A 15,914-nucleotide genomic window follows, 5' to 3' on the forward strand; every position below is an offset into this window, starting at 1 on the left:
CGAGGCCCACTAGTGGCCAAGTTCCCTGAACACTGGGAGTTCGGTCGTGGGTTCGCGCTTTGCCAGGAGGGGCTGGCTACGTGGAGTTTTCCGGGTTTTCTCCACGTCTATAACGCCTGAATAGGGCCAGTTACCCTTAAAAAGATTTCCCGGGAAGCACTCTCCTAGGCAGATCGCCCAAGTGTTGCGTTGTCGTAACTTAATAATAAACAGATATTCTGATTGGCCCAGTAATTGATAAATATTCGAAGCAAACCAAATCATCGATAATAAACTGGAGCTTCAACATAATCCAATCATAAAAATCACAGATTGAAGTAAGATTACGTTTTAACTTCAAATTATAAACAGTTTTTGTTTTCGTTTCAGTTTTTAATAAATACTAATTTACAAGATCCATTGTTAATTTATATTTTAATTCGATCCGAATTTAAATTGTAATTGAAAAATTTTGCCTTAATAATATAAATTGATTAAAAGATGTCTTATTTTAGTTCTTGTTTTGTTTTTAGTATATTTTAAATTGGAAGCTTCAAAATCTTTAAAATGTTTTTTCTTTCTTTTTAGATTTGATATTTTAACATTTAATTCTTAAAAGAATAATCGAAACATTGGACGATGTCTACCCCGAAGTTTGAATTGAGTCGAAAAAGGAGTCCAGTTTGGTTATTTTTTACTTCAGAAGACGATTGTCATGCAAAATGTAGTGTTTGCAAGAAAGTATTTTCTTACAAAGGCGGATCAGTAAACAATTTGATGAGACACTTACGTAGAGTGCATCACTTCAAATTTCAAAAAGATAATTTTGTAGAATGCGTGGAAGTATCCTCGTTAGAAACAAATGAAGCAACAGAATCGGAATCGGTGGCTTCAACTTCCTCTTCTACCGTAACACAAATATCAGAACCACAAGCAAAAGTGGTAAAGTACGACACAGCACTTCCGTCAGATTTTCAAATACCAGTTTGCGAAATAAGTAACGATGCCGATATTTTGCTTTTAGAAGTTATCGTGAAAAAATTATTTACCGTTTCGAATAGTAGAATGTGAACATTTTAAAAAATTCGTATCAAATTTAAATTCTAATTACCAAATACCTAATAGGAAAACCATATCTAAATCGTTATTGCCTCAGTTGTATACGACGTGTCATGATAAGGTGAAGAACGATATAAGTTCCATAACAGCAGCATCACTAACCATTGATAGATGGACCTCACTGTACGACGAAAAATTCCTGTCTGTAACCGTTCATTTTATAGACGAATCTATAATGAAAACATACGTTTTAGAATGTTTTCAATATTCGGAGCAGGATACGGCACTATTTTTAGCAAAGGAATTAAAAAGAGTTTGTACAGAATGGAACGTGCACGATAAAATTTCTGCTGTGATTACTGATAGTACCGACAATATTACGTCTGCCATAAAAATTATAGGCTGGAAACTTTTACCTTGTTTTGCTCATAATTTAGATTCAATAGTTCAAAATGCTTTAACGGAAATTAGAAATATTCAGAATAAAATAAAAACAGTAATCGAATATTTTCAAAAAAGTCCAGAAGCAATTCAAAGGTTAAAGCAGGTACAAAGCCAAATGGACCTCGAATCACTTACTCTGAAACAAGATATGATTAATAAATGGTGTACAACTTACGATATGTTTGACAGTGTTCTAAAAGTAAAGGATGCTTTACTATCCACTCTGACCACTTATTATCCACACGTGAATTTTACCAATGATGATGTTACGGTTCTGAAAGAAGTATGCGAAATATTAAAAGTTTTCAAACATATAACTGAGGAAATGATTTCAGAAAAAGACGTGATGGCATCGAAAATAATTTTATTCGTTAACGCATTAAGAAAAATATGTTCACAATTCGTTACATCGGATAACTCTCCGGAAGTCGTAAGTCTTGTGGAGAAATTGTCTGAGTCTATAAATAAAAACTTTAAAGATGTCGAAACAAATAACGTTTATACCGAAGCAACACTTTTAGATCCAAGATTCAAAAAATACGGATTTTCTGACAAAAAGCATTTTGAAGCGGCAAAAAAGTCAGTGGTCGCAGCTATCGTTAAAAATATTCCACCTCCAGCAAATACGCCCGAAAAAGAAAGGAGAAACAATGGCAACAGTATTTGGGATTTTTTCGATACTTGCGTGGCCGAGATGAACAATAACTCCAACCCCACTACTGCTGCCCTTGCTGAAGTGGACAAGTATCTCGACGAACCGTTATTACCACGCCAATCAAATCCACTGATTTGGTGGGAAGAACGCAAGGCGGTATATCCCCGTTTATACGAATACACTAAGAAGAGATTGTGCGTTGTTGGCACATCGGTTCCAAGCGAATATCTATTTTCTAAGTCGGGACAAGCCGTTATTGAGAAAAGAAATAGATTAAAAGGACAGAAAGTTTCTCAAATAATATTTTTAAATGCTAACATTTAAGAAAATATTTTATAATATAACTTAAACCTATAAAAAATTTAATAGTTAAGTTCTTATTTTTATTTTTGACAACTTTAACGCAATGTGGAAAGTATTTCAAATAAACAATATTTTGTGTTCCACACTTGCTTCTTTTATAGACACGTTTTCATTTGAATTAGCGATGTTGAATTTTGTCTTTTCTCTCAATCTTTTCGAGAAATTTATCTTTATTTTTATTGATGTACTTTCCTACGAACCCGTTTCATCGCTTAAATCAATTGACTGTCAATGACGATAAAAACACTTTCGTCTCAACGATACCTGACCCCACTGTACAAGACAAATTCGAAAAAATATTCATTAAATTGAAAACAATATACAAAGAAGTGGAAAACACTAATAAAATAAATAGTGAAATACAAAAATCTATTGCATGTCTCTCGTATTAGTTTTGATAATTCGGTAGAAAGAATAACGACCTTAGAAAACAATAATAGTACTCTTCGTGGAAACATTCATGATCTGAACCAAGAAATTGTAAATTTAAAATCGGAGCTACTAACTTCTCAGGAGGAAAAAAAAAATTGGAACAAATATTATACAATTCAAAGATAGAAATCGCAGGAGTACCTGTACTTCTCAAAGATTTAATCGACATAAATAACAAAATAATTACGCAGGTGGATAATAACTTTGACAAAAGGTCGATAATAGACGTTCATCGGGTAACCTACATTGAAAAATTCAAAATACGGCAAACAAACCAACACATTCATTAAAAAAGGGGAGAAAAGTGGAGCTAAAATTCTTTTATCTCCACTTTTCTCCCCTTTTTTCACCTATATCTTCTCGCGAGTCGTGTTATTCTAACCGTCACTATAATCTCAGGACTGAAGAAGGGCATTAAGTCCGAAATGCATATCCATTCCTATCAATAAACCGACCTTTTATCACTAAAAGTGTCCCTATGCAGTTTTTTCTCAATGGCAACCTTATGCTAAGGGAAGTTTTTTGATATTTTGAAAGAAGTCCAGGAAAAAATTTTTATCCCCCTCATAGGGTGTTCAATGTGGATGAAACTGGGCTGACCACGGTTCAGTCAGAGCATACTACAGTGTTCTCATTGAAGGGTAAGAGACATTAACCTTGTAAGTGATTGAATTTATTTTTTATATATGTACTGTACAGTACATACATATTGTACACATATGGTTTCGCAAATGCTACACATTCGCGGTAAACAGAAGTGCTGGATTATCGCGCAATTCTGGATTATCAGCTACTTTCCACAGGATGTCAAATTATCATATTGAATAATCTGAAATGTCGAATTTACTCAACATTGTATATAATTAGGTGTCAGATTAACGAACTTCTGCTGTATTTTAATTGTTATTAACATTAAATTATTTTTATTATAATATTTAAAGTATACGAACATTCTATTGTGTTTTTATACAATATTCGTTATTTATAAGTTCATTTTTTTTATTTAAAAACATGTAACAAAAAATTTGCGGTGTTTTGGGGGTCCGGAACGGATTAATATCGAGAACGAAGTTCGATAGGTGACCGGCATGACTCTGTTGTTAACAGGAAAAGTATGATGTACGGGGCAAGACACTACCAAAATTGAGAGCATTGTGATGAAAAATTGCATTTATTATGCTATATCTTATACATTTATAGTAATAATAAATATCATTATTATTAAACAGCTTTTATTTAACCTCAAATCTTGCGACTGAACTTTCAGCCGCTTCTAATTAAGATAGAAAGCTGAGTCTTTGAAGACACACCTAAGTCCAATGATAATACATTTTAATGATGTTTTAGGAGGTGGGCCCTTCCACCATCTCCCACCCGGAAATCTGATAAACATAACCAAATATAGATTTTAATCGTGTGTGTGTGTGTGTGTAAATTCACTGTAGTGAAGTGTGTAGTAGAGGTCTCACCTCCACCATCCTCTACTCCAATCTAAAAAAACTTCACTAATAAAAGTATTTTTTTTTAATTTTTAAAAATATATGAAGATTATTAAATTACGAAAATGCACCCATTTCGAAAGAACATGAAAGAATCAGAAAGCAAGCCAGATGAAATTCTTGAGACTACTTCGCTGTTATACCAAATGTTTATTTATACTATTTATATATATTTAATTTTATACATAAGCAATTGTTAAGCAATTGTTCAGTCTCAGATTTGATAAGGCTGATAAATCGATTTGTGAATTCACATATAAATAAACAAAATTTTAAATATATAGTAAGTATAGTCTTACTTCTCCAAGAGGGTCCAGTAATAAATATAACGAATTAAATTAAGGGATCTTATTTATAGACCTTTCCTGCCCAGATTGACTCGTGTGTACTCTTTCGCTGCGGGGACTATAACGAAATAAAAAATCGTTAGGATTGTTTCTAACTAATAAAGAAAGATTCTATGTATTTCAATTGTTCGGAAATAAATGGCAAAAGAGCCCATTAAGGGGCAAAAGGGGCTCGCTCTGACCCTCTCTTTGTTCGGTATTGTATCTATAAGTTATTACTATACACAGATTAATTTTTGTACATTTAAACCATTGAGTATAACATAATAAAATTCAATTTAGAGATAATACAACGATTTATTAAATAATTGTCATTTTTATTATAGAGACAAATCGAAATTAGGATCTCCTATTCTTACAAGCACTAAAAATGTCGTAAGATATCATTTGGGTTCCATAGCTCTAGGCAGTCTCATCATAGCCATTATTAAACTCATACGTTTCATCATGAAACAAGTAGAAAGACAGTAAGTTTCGGGTATTTAGAAATTAACTAAAAACATTTAAGTTATTATTACTCGATTTTGTAATTATAGTTTTTTTTTTTATAATTGATTAGGTTGAAGAAACAAGATAATCCAGCAAGATATGTTCTAATGTGTTGTCAATGCTGTTTAGCATGTTTCGAGAAGTTTTTACAGTTTCTGAACAAAAATGCATATATTGAAATAGGTAAGCATTACATAAAAATGATTACGTATGTAGTTCACTAGACACTCGCTTATCCGGCCATCCAGTGCCATCTGGACCATTGGAGTAACGACCTTCTACTGTAAATATTAAAATGTAAAGACATTGATCCGTATTTAAACTCTTCTCTTTTATCTGTTTTGTGGATACTTATAGAATTATGGGTAGTTATAATTAATCTGACATTACTCAGAGTGATGTAGAAAACACTCTAATCTACTCGACGGATTACAGTGAAAATTGGTGGTTACCTTAATAAGAACTCAGAGGTTAGTTTTTATGCCAACAATCTGTTACAACACGCTAATTTCTCGTAATACTGCAACTAGTCACACGTAAGAGTCGCATGAGAAACACTGTAAAGTGTGATGGCTTTCCTGTAATTGCTAGAAGGAACCATGGGTAGAAACGATCGAGTTTTTTGAATGAAATTGAAACACTTTTACCGTAACGGCAGTAATGTTTCCGCCAACTTTTGATTATCTGAAACCCGACTTTACCAAGCTAATGTTCAATCATTTGCCGATCTGAAGGCAAGGACAATACAGCATTTTTCAACCATTTCTCAAGACATGCTTCACGCATCTGTGGACCAATCCGTATTACGTTTCCAGCATATTTTGCGTGTTGATGGTTTACATATTCAGAATTTTTATTTGTAAAAACAAAAGGTATATTCAGTGAAAAAAAGTAGAGGAAAAAATCTAATCCGGAAATAGGAAATAAAAGCACAACATGCAATTTATCGTTTATAATAAAGGAAAGATTTACTTAGGATTCACAAGTAAGTTTATTGAAATTATTATTATTTTCGTATCAAAGTATCACGCGATATCGTCACGCATGTTTGCGTGCTGCTGACTATCAAATACCTTTATATTTTACTTACATAAAAATATATTTACTTGCTCATGTTTAAAGTGTAAACTATAACAAAATGGGCAGCTAATCTCACGAAAAGTATACAAAACTGCGTAAAGATTAATTAAATTTATTTTTAGTTATAAAGTTGTAACTAAACAAGAATATAATGAAAATTTTAATTACAAAATTAGCTGATTATCTTATTTGAAACATGAATAATTTTATAGCTTTATTTTAAAAATAATCATCTAAGAGGGTCTCGTTATAACGAGCCCATTATGGGTTCAACCAGACCCACAATCGGGTGGCCGGGCGGTGAGGAACAGAATGAGGAAACACCCAAACCGACCACCCCCGAAAAATTCCTGGGATATTTTGACCAGTCTGAATTCGATTGTTGCTCCCCTGAGTTGTAGCTTATCACTCTAACCGCTCGGTTATCCGACCGTGTCAGTGCTTTTTTTTTGTTAATACAATCGATCACTCTCAAGTAGCTAAGTAACAAGCTAATAACATAATTCGTTTTATATGAAAAGGAATATATCATCGGCTTACTTCCTTAGCTACTGTCATTTAGATGCATCTAAAGTTAAATAAAATAAAATAACCATAAAATATTAGTTTGATAACCACTAGAAAAGGGTTTATAGATGAATAAAACAAATTTGTTATGTCCTAATCCGACATTCAACAGAGGTCAAGAACAATCTATAAAATTGCATAAAATATAATAAACTAAATTTTCACTAGTCAGGCTGTATTTAGTACCAAAACAGTAAACTTTTCTTACTAACGGCAGCTTGGTTAAACGCTTTAAAACAGTTAAAATTCTATTTTCTAGCTTAATTTAGATTTTTCGAGACAAATATGAATGTCGTTAAAATATTTCGTTTCTCTCGAAAAACGGACGGTTATAATAAATTTTGATTATTTTTCACGATATTCAGAAATGGATTTAACTTAAAATTTACTGTAAAAATAGCACAAAATACAGAGTGATTCAAAAGTTTTACAAAACACACTACCAAGTTCATGGGATGTGTGCATACTGCGAGGCTCCGGAAATGTCCTGGAATTCCACTGAGTTCCTCAATATTTGATATTTTTCTTTCCATAAAAGGAAAAATTAATAATAATAATGAAAATTAAAAAAAAGCTTTTCTCAGAAACACGACAAAGGAACACTAGACAATGTAAATCATAAGATCAACTATCTCCGGTTGGGATCGAATTAAATGTCGATTTTGGCTCATCCTGCGATCTAAGTTGAGTGAATGACCACTTAGAAAGTGAGGACGAGGAAAAGCTACCGATCGGAATGGGCGATCAAGAACAGAAAATAATAAAAACTCCGAATTTCAAGGAGAGGAGAGCTTCTTTCTCCGAATTTTTCACCGTGCCAGACCTTATTTGGTTGCATTCTCAATTTCACCTTCGACTCTTTCTCACTCTCTTTCTGGACTGTCATCACCTCTTCTCCGGACTATCGACAACATCGCCCCTCGAATGCCGAAGCAACAGAAGGATCTTTCTCTCGGAACTCCTTCTTATAAAAAAATAAGAAAATAAAAAACAGAAGATTGAACAAACTTGCTCTTCGTCTGCAGAGAACACCAAGAATACTAGTGGCCGTAAGCCTTTTTTTGTAAATGGCTTATAGGCCTATAATTGTAGGCTAAGAATTGTCTACTTGTAAAATTCTATATGTAAGATATTTCACAGCCTCACAGCTTTAAAACATATACATTTTTGCCCTACAATTAATTTAGGTATTGATAATACATTAGTCTATGTGTGAAGACTTTTCTATCACCCTGTAGTTAAAGTGTTATAGAATTTGATGTAGTAAAATTCAATTTTTAGCTAATATACAGGGTGTTTTTTTTTAAACTGACGGTACTCGGACATCTGTAGAGCAATCTAACAGCCGGACTGTCGCCAAATTTGAGAGAGTGACTAAGGACGACATGGAAAAGAGATTCCGCTAAGAAAATAATAGTACCCAAATTCGCCGGTAGGGTGGATTTGGCGCTGTTGTAGCGAAACAGTAAGAATTTGTTGAAGGTTCACAGACTGCACATGTTGAAGGTTTACAGGGGACCGTTGCTGGTAGTTAGCAGCGCCTGGGGAGTGGCACGACAATTGGAAATGACGCCTTCGACGGTATGGCAAGTTCCGCGAAAAGTTCTCAAGTTCTATCCATACAAGATGAGCCACCTGCAAGAATTAAAACCAAACGACCATGCTACAAGGTTGACATCTGCTCTGATATTTCTTGCTGTTTCACTGCAACAGCGCCAAATTCACCCCCACCGGCGAATTTGGGTACTACTTTTTTTCTTCGCGGAATCTTTCCCATGTCGTCTTTAGCCACTCTCCCAAATTTGGCGACAGTCAGGCTGTTAGATTGCTCTACAGATGTCTCTGAGTACCGTCAGTTTAAAAAACAACACCCTGTATATACTTAAACATTTTTTTATATAAATAAAACACATTTTTAACATGTTGCAGCTATTTATGGCTACAACTTTTGTACCGCTGCAAAAGAAGCTCTTCGTGTATTAACTAGCAATGCATTAAGAGTAGGCGCAATCAATTCAGTAGGAGATTTCGTCTTATTCGTTGGAAAAACTGGCATCACCATAGCTGTTGGCTTTATAGCAATGGAAATTATTAAAGTAGGTTTATTTTTATTCTTTTTAAATTTCACATATAATTCTAAATACTTTTCAAATATATTTTACAGAATAAAGAAGGTTTATATTACGAATGGAGTCCCATTGTCATCGCCTGTATTTTTGCATTTCTCGTAGCTCACGCTTTCTTAGCAGTTTACGAGGTTAAGAAAATTAATTTATTTCAATTTATTGGTAGTTATATAAGTTTTCATAAATTAGTATTTCATTTTTTAACGGATAAAACTTAATATTTATAATAAAAGTAATAATAATAAAACAAATCTCTCATTCTCAGATGGCAATCGATACATTATTCGTTTGCTTTTGTGAGGATTGTGAGAGGAACGATGGAATTTCCAAACCTTATTTTATGAGCAAAGGATTAATGGTAAGCAAATCAATTAATTATTTCATTTATTAACACGTCTCTAGTATGAAGAATAAAATAATGAAGATAAAAGCTGACGTTTTTTAAGTTCTTTTTTACAATTTTCCATTTTTTAAAATTTATTTTACAGAAATTCGTTGAAAACAGTAAAAAAGTTTTAGGTTTAATGAACGAAGAAAAATCGAAAGGCGGTTGAATTATCATTTTGTGGACATATTTAAAAGCATATTTACAAGTCTGGAAGTTTTTATAGCATGCATCATTAACTTTATCTATCTATTTTAAATGTCTGACAAGAAAAATAAACAATGACTTCACATTACGCACGCTTTCGGTGTTAAAGTCAGTGCTTCTCAAACTTATACGTTCACGGACCAGTTTTTTTAAATAAAAATAATTATAAAACAGAGAGAATGAAGTTTATATGCATTTTTAATTGTAAATTTTACACTGAATTAGTAAGAAAAATACAATAACAAAATTTCGTTGTAATCATTTTGTAAAGATAAGTTTGTGGGCCGTTTTCGAGTATTGATGATTTCCTGTTCCGATTTCGATGGCCAGTCTACCCCTGTTTAATATTTAAATAATAAAGAAAAACGAAAGTTATAAAACAATACGTTTTTTAAAAGACTTTTAAAGACATTGTTAAATCGTTTTTATTAACGTAATATATAAAATTATGAAATTTTAAGCGAAATCTGGTCGTGCCCCATTTAATAAATTGTTCACAGACCAGCCCTGGTCTTCAGTTTGAGTAGCACTGTTAAAAATTATAATAGTAATTATTAATTATAAAATTGATTTTCTGATTTTACAGAAGTTTTAACAATTTTGTAAAGTAATAAATTTTAAATAAATTCAATAAATGTTTTTAAACAGAGAAATTGTTTGTATTTTAAAAATAAGTCGAAAAAATATATTAATTAACGCAAATTGCGAAATGTTTTTATATTATTCAGTTATATAATTTTTGAATTTTGTTTCTTCTTGTTAATCTTTATTAGTCACTAAAACAATTTACAGTTGTTACCAATATAATTAATTTACAATTGCACGTAACTGACCGATATTTAGATATAACTAGTACAAGTGTAAATAATAAATACAAAGTTATAAGTCATTTAACAAGACCAGAAACTCGATTAACTATATACGAACTTCCGGTCTAGATAGAGTTGCTTAACTTTTCCGGCAACATTTAAAATTTTGGTAACGCCATCTGTTATATTTTATTTAAAAACTTTTTATATTTTTAAATTATCTTTTTTAGCTTAATATTTATAATGCTTTAAACTCAATCCAGATTGTCTGTCACACTCGGTTATTAGAAAATAAGGAATAGAATTTAAAAAAAATAAAATCTGTTAAAATATAATTAATTTATAATTTTTTATATTTCAATAGTTTAAATACAACAAATTTATGCTGACTTCACTTTTTATATTCTACAAAAAATGTCTTTATTTACATTTTACTTTTAGATAATTGTGAATTTCAGAGAATTCAAACAAATGACGTATGTCTCTGATATGTGATATTCTACTTTTATGCTAAAAATTTATGTAATAAGATAGATCAAATTCTTCAAAACAACCTGATCAGGTTGTTTTGATATCAGCCCTATTCCAATAGGGAAATAGGGCTATTTCCCTATTGTCTCGAAGGTGACTACAGAGCCTCATATCTACGAAGATTCAAAATGTTATTGGAATATTTTCCATTTTATCAAATTGGATATTTTATTACTTCAAAATTATAATAAATAATTTTAAATAAAAATAAATATTGATAAAAGTAAAAACGTTTTAATGAATCTAAAAGTGTGCAATTTTAACACCTTCAAATGCGAGCATCTGTGACTAATTCCAGTGCTTTACCTCCCGCAATTAATTAAAATTGTTTATTAAAAAAGTTATTATAAAAACTATATAAAAAGTTAAAAATAATCGAAAAAATGTTTTTTTTTCTTTAATAGAAGAACACTCCCCGCAGCTACATTTATCATTTTACAAAACGCGAAATTTAACACATGCAGTCTACATTGTTTACAATCTGGATGGCCTTGGAAACAGCTGACAGCAGCTTTTCCAAATCGTTTGCATGTAAGACCGATTTAAAGCAGGAAAGGAACTAATTTACCGCATCTATTTCAAATGTAATACAAATTTCTCCTTTTCTACGCTATCAAAATAATAAAGGGATCTAAAGAAAATATGAAAAAGAATTTTACTAAATGAAAAACATTAAAAAAAAAAAACGTGATGATGTGATAAAAAACATAAAATAGAGTTTTAAAAAATGTTAACAATGTCAATCGTTCTAATAGGAGTTTAAAACGATTTAATTAATTGAATTAAAACTTCCAATTAAAAAACTAGCGAAATTAATTAGCTAATAAATAAATCATCATAAATAATTTTTGCGTAAAAACTTATCGAAAAATCGGCAGTTTCCAGCGCCTGTTCCAGTAGATATAAAGCAGAAGCACCCCATAGAATGGATGAAACGTAAAACGTCTGCGTGTCACCGGTTCCTCTTTAGTTTTAATTGGATATTTGTGTTTTTTAAAGAACTTTTTAACTTCTGGCGGCATGTAGCCTATAAAGAAAGGTCTGTCGCCATGAATGTGAATGTGTATAGTCTGGAACGCAAAATAAATGGTTGTCCCTTTTGGGCAGACTTGTATTCAATTTGGTAAATATATACTTGAATGTATAAATTTTTTCGCGAGACGTACCATTAGATTCTTTATCTACTTCAAACACAAAATTTCGTTTATAAAATTCCATGTACTTGTAGTAATACTAATATTTATTTTGGTGAAAAGATACGTAAATTAAGTATAAGATTAAAAGAACACATGGCAGACTTCAAATACAACAGATTAAATTCCGTTTTTCACGATCACTGTTTAACGAATAACTGTAATATTGATAAGTCTAATGTGAAAATTTTACATAAGGAGAAAAACGTAGGCCTATATAGCAGAAAATTTAAAGAAAGTCTTGGAATCTTAAAAGCTAAAAATTGTATAAATAAAAACTTGTTAAATGTCTTGTAAAATAAAATTTAATATAAAAATAAAAAACTGGTTTGGCTATGTTGGTGAAAGTCGAAAATTGTAAAACAAATTGCCGTATTTCATCAAGTTATGCAAATTTGTATTAGACCGCATTACGACAGAAAGCGGAAGCAAGTTTTATCTATGTCGTGTAATGACGTGTAACTTGTAATGTAAGACTTAACAGTCTACTAGTTTGTGTTTTGTTTTATTTGTAAATGCAAAAAGCATAAATTATATCACATCTAAGCACAAAAACGATCCATTTGATACTAGGATATCATTTATGTATTTATACATTGGTTGCTCGTTATAAACTAGATGTACGAAAATTTCGAGTTGCTGAAGCCTGTTTTTAAAAAAGTGTATTCGGAGTCTCATTAACAAACATAGAAAAATCGGAAAATTTAAGGTATGTAATATTTAGAGAAGATTTTAATAATTATTATAAGAATATAATGTTGTATTATAAATTTGTAACCAAGTATGTAAAATATCTTTAGATAGATGTAAAAAACGTATCATCCTTTGAAGTAGATAAAGAATCTAATGGTATGTCTGGCGAAAAAATTTATACATTTAAGTATATATTTGTAAAATAGCTTTTCTGTGTAATGTAGTCTTGTAAAAAGAATTTTATGCATAACCTTTTTTAATATTTAGTTGACTGAGGAGGGGCATTGCCCGAAACGTGTATTAGTACTCGTATCAACTAAATAAAGATGGAAAAACGCCAAGTGTTTAAATAGTAGCACGATTTGTGTTTGAGAATCATAGGAAATTAGAAAACAAGGTTTCAAGAAAATTGAGAAATAATGAAATTTTAAACTTTCCGAATGACAGACTGTCGGAAGACCCTACTTTTTGTCGTCGATCCTGGAAATGGGCCTTACAGAATTCAAGGCTTTGTTCCTGAACTGAGAGAAATTATCGACTTAAAGGATATTGTTCATTTTGGCGCCTGTGAAGTAACCCATGTCTTTAATATCGGACTCAAAAGTGAAGCGACAGCGGAAACTCTTGAATAACGGAACCATTAATGTAAAAGGTAAGCCTTGTAATATTATTAATATCGAAAACTGGAAAATAATAGCTACAATACACTGGCTACCCCCCGAACTTGTGACTAAAACATTTTGTAAATTACGGGAGAATAGTAAAATGCGAATTTGTTAAATGCAACGTGGAGGGGCTAGAACATATTCTTGCCAACAAACGACGGATTTGGATAGAATTAAAAAGGGGTGTGAACTTAGAATCACTACCGTACTTTATAAGGTCAAGGGTATGTCTGGAGCGGTTGTAATAGCCGGCCGTCCTCATTTATGTTACCGATGTAAAAATATAGGCCATTTACGAGGCAGTGTACTGTCCCAAAATGTAAAAAATGCAACAAATTTGGCCATAACGACGATCAATGTGTGGGAGTCACATTTGCTTCCAAGCTACAAAATAAAACAGACTAGGCAGACACTATGATTTTGATAGAGAATGTTCTGGAAGTGAACAGAACAAAGGCAATAGTACAACTACTGCCGCAGGCAATAACGAGCTTCAGACACCTCTAACCAAAGAGGTAAATGACGCAGAAGTAAACGTTGCCCAGAATCAAAGAACAAGTATTGAAAAAGATGAAACAACAAAACTCCCGGATATACCTTATAATAATGAAAATTCGCCGCCGCTTCTAACAGCTAAACTGAGGAAGAAAACGAAATACCTTCCCAATATTAATATTACGAGGGGTGTAATACGGTCAAATGACCAAGAAAATAATATACTCACCATACAAAATAAATTTGAATGCCTTATGGAAACGAACGAAACGGAAACGACATTAGAGAACGATAAATTAGAAAATAGCAGCAGTGATATGAATACAATACGATACCGAGAACTGCACGGAACAATTAGAGAGGTCGAACAAAACAGAGGAAACGAAAGAGGCGAGCGTTGAATGCCCCGCAGAGCTCTTAAATCAGCATGATTCAAATAAAAAGAGTGAGGTAAACGAATATATGACAGTACAAAACAAAAGGAAAATAATGAAGAACACAAAAAATGCGAATATTCAGCAAAAGTCTCTCGGAATCTATCCAGCTGGGCTGATATAATGACAGAAGACACAGGAGGAGCTGTAGATACCCCTCCTGAATGCAAAATTCATAGAGCTTAGACCTGAGTATTGTATAATAAAAAAATAACCGGGTTTTTCTTTTTCTAAATTGCGACAAAGATGGAGCTGAATCTAGAATGCATTAACATAAAAGGGCTGAGGAAACGCGGAACCAATGTATTTTTGTGGAACCTCTGTCATAGTAACTTCAATGTTGTACTCGTACAGGAAACACATGTTTCCAATAAAACCAGTGCCACCGAAACTGAAAAAAAAGTAAGCACAGTAAATATAATTGTTTTTGGTCGTATGGCACTCAACAGAGCAGTGGAACAGCGATATTTATCAAAAACGATTCGAGACGGCTGGGTTTGAGTACGATGCCAGAGGGTCGTATCTGTAAAATTGATGTTATCATACGAAGTTTTTTGTTGTTTATTTTAAGTGTCTACGCGCCGACAATAGGCACATGAGAAAAATCTTTTCCAGAATATTGACAACTATTTGAAAACGGGATATGACTATTTAATAATGGCAGGAGATTGGAACTGCATATTGGATGCAAAAAGATAAAAAAGGCGGAGACCCAAACACATCCACTAGGACAGCGGAACAATTGAAAACCATTATGACTGATTATACGCTAACCGACATCTGCAGAGATCAGCATCCTGACACTCTGGAATACACACACATTACTGCCAAATGCAGCACCAGGATTGACAGAATATTACTTTCTAAAGAGCTAAAAAATACACGTTAAACAGACTGATATAATACCCTGTTCTTATTCCGATTAGGTGGTCACCACAAACATACTCCCCAACGCTATCCCTAGAAAGGGAAGAGGATACTGGAAGTGCAATACATCTATATTAAAGGAAAACAATTTCAACGACAGCTTTAAAGATTTTAGCAGTAAACACCAGAAAAACATAGAAACTGACACAAGGAAATGGTGGGATAGATTTAAATTAAACTTTATTATTCGAAAATGCAAAGAAAGGAACAGTAAAAAGTAAAAGGAAATTAACTCGCTAAAAGCAAAACAAAGAAGCACTATGAACAATATAAATAATCAGAATGAAGAAACAATAGCCTCTCTCGAAGAAAAAAATTAACCTAGCAGAGAAAGAACACATGGAAGGGGCCTTAATCCGATCGAGGATAAAAAAAATTGAAAGTAATGAAAAACCCACGAAATATTTCTTTCGAATTGAAAAAAACAACTACAGAAAAAAATGACATTACAAAGTTGAATGGTGCTAATGGTCAAGTACTAACAGACCAAACAGAAATTTTAAACGAATGTAGAGCTTTTTTCGAAAAACTCTAC

The 15,914-nt window shown here is 32.3% G+C and overlaps 2 protein-coding genes across 2 annotated transcripts in view; both read left to right on the forward strand.

Moving 5' to 3' along the window:
- The window catches only part of LOC136970584 (choline transporter-like protein 1), a 48,601-nt gene extending 38,316 nt beyond the window's left edge, over positions 1-10,285 (forward strand). The window contains exons 14-19 of the mRNA XM_067265035.1: positions 5,105-5,245; positions 5,338-5,450; positions 8,844-9,010; positions 9,079-9,171; positions 9,306-9,398; positions 9,529-10,285. Of these exons, the coding sequence (XP_067121136.1) occupies positions 5,105-5,245; positions 5,338-5,450; positions 8,844-9,010; positions 9,079-9,171; positions 9,306-9,398; positions 9,529-9,594 (673 nt within the window). The 3' untranslated portion in view covers positions 9,595-10,285. The remainder of the gene's footprint in view (positions 1-5,104; positions 5,246-5,337; positions 5,451-8,843; positions 9,011-9,078; positions 9,172-9,305; positions 9,399-9,528) is intronic.
- Positions 591-2,461, forward strand: LOC136970595 (E3 SUMO-protein ligase ZBED1-like). Its single transcript, XM_067265045.1, has one exon. The coding sequence runs from the start codon at positions 1,274-1,276 to the stop codon at positions 2,459-2,461; it is 1,188 nt and encodes a 395-aa protein (XP_067121146.1). The 5' UTR covers positions 591-1,273.
- Positions 10,286-15,914: the final 5,629 nt, after the last annotated feature.

Source organism: Centruroides vittatus, unplaced genomic scaffold (genome assembly GCF_030686945.1).
Source record: "Centruroides vittatus isolate TY-2023 unplaced genomic scaffold, ASM3068694v2 contig_1049, whole genome shotgun sequence".
NCBI classification, from domain to species: Eukaryota; Metazoa; Arthropoda; class Arachnida; order Scorpiones; family Buthidae; genus Centruroides; species Centruroides vittatus.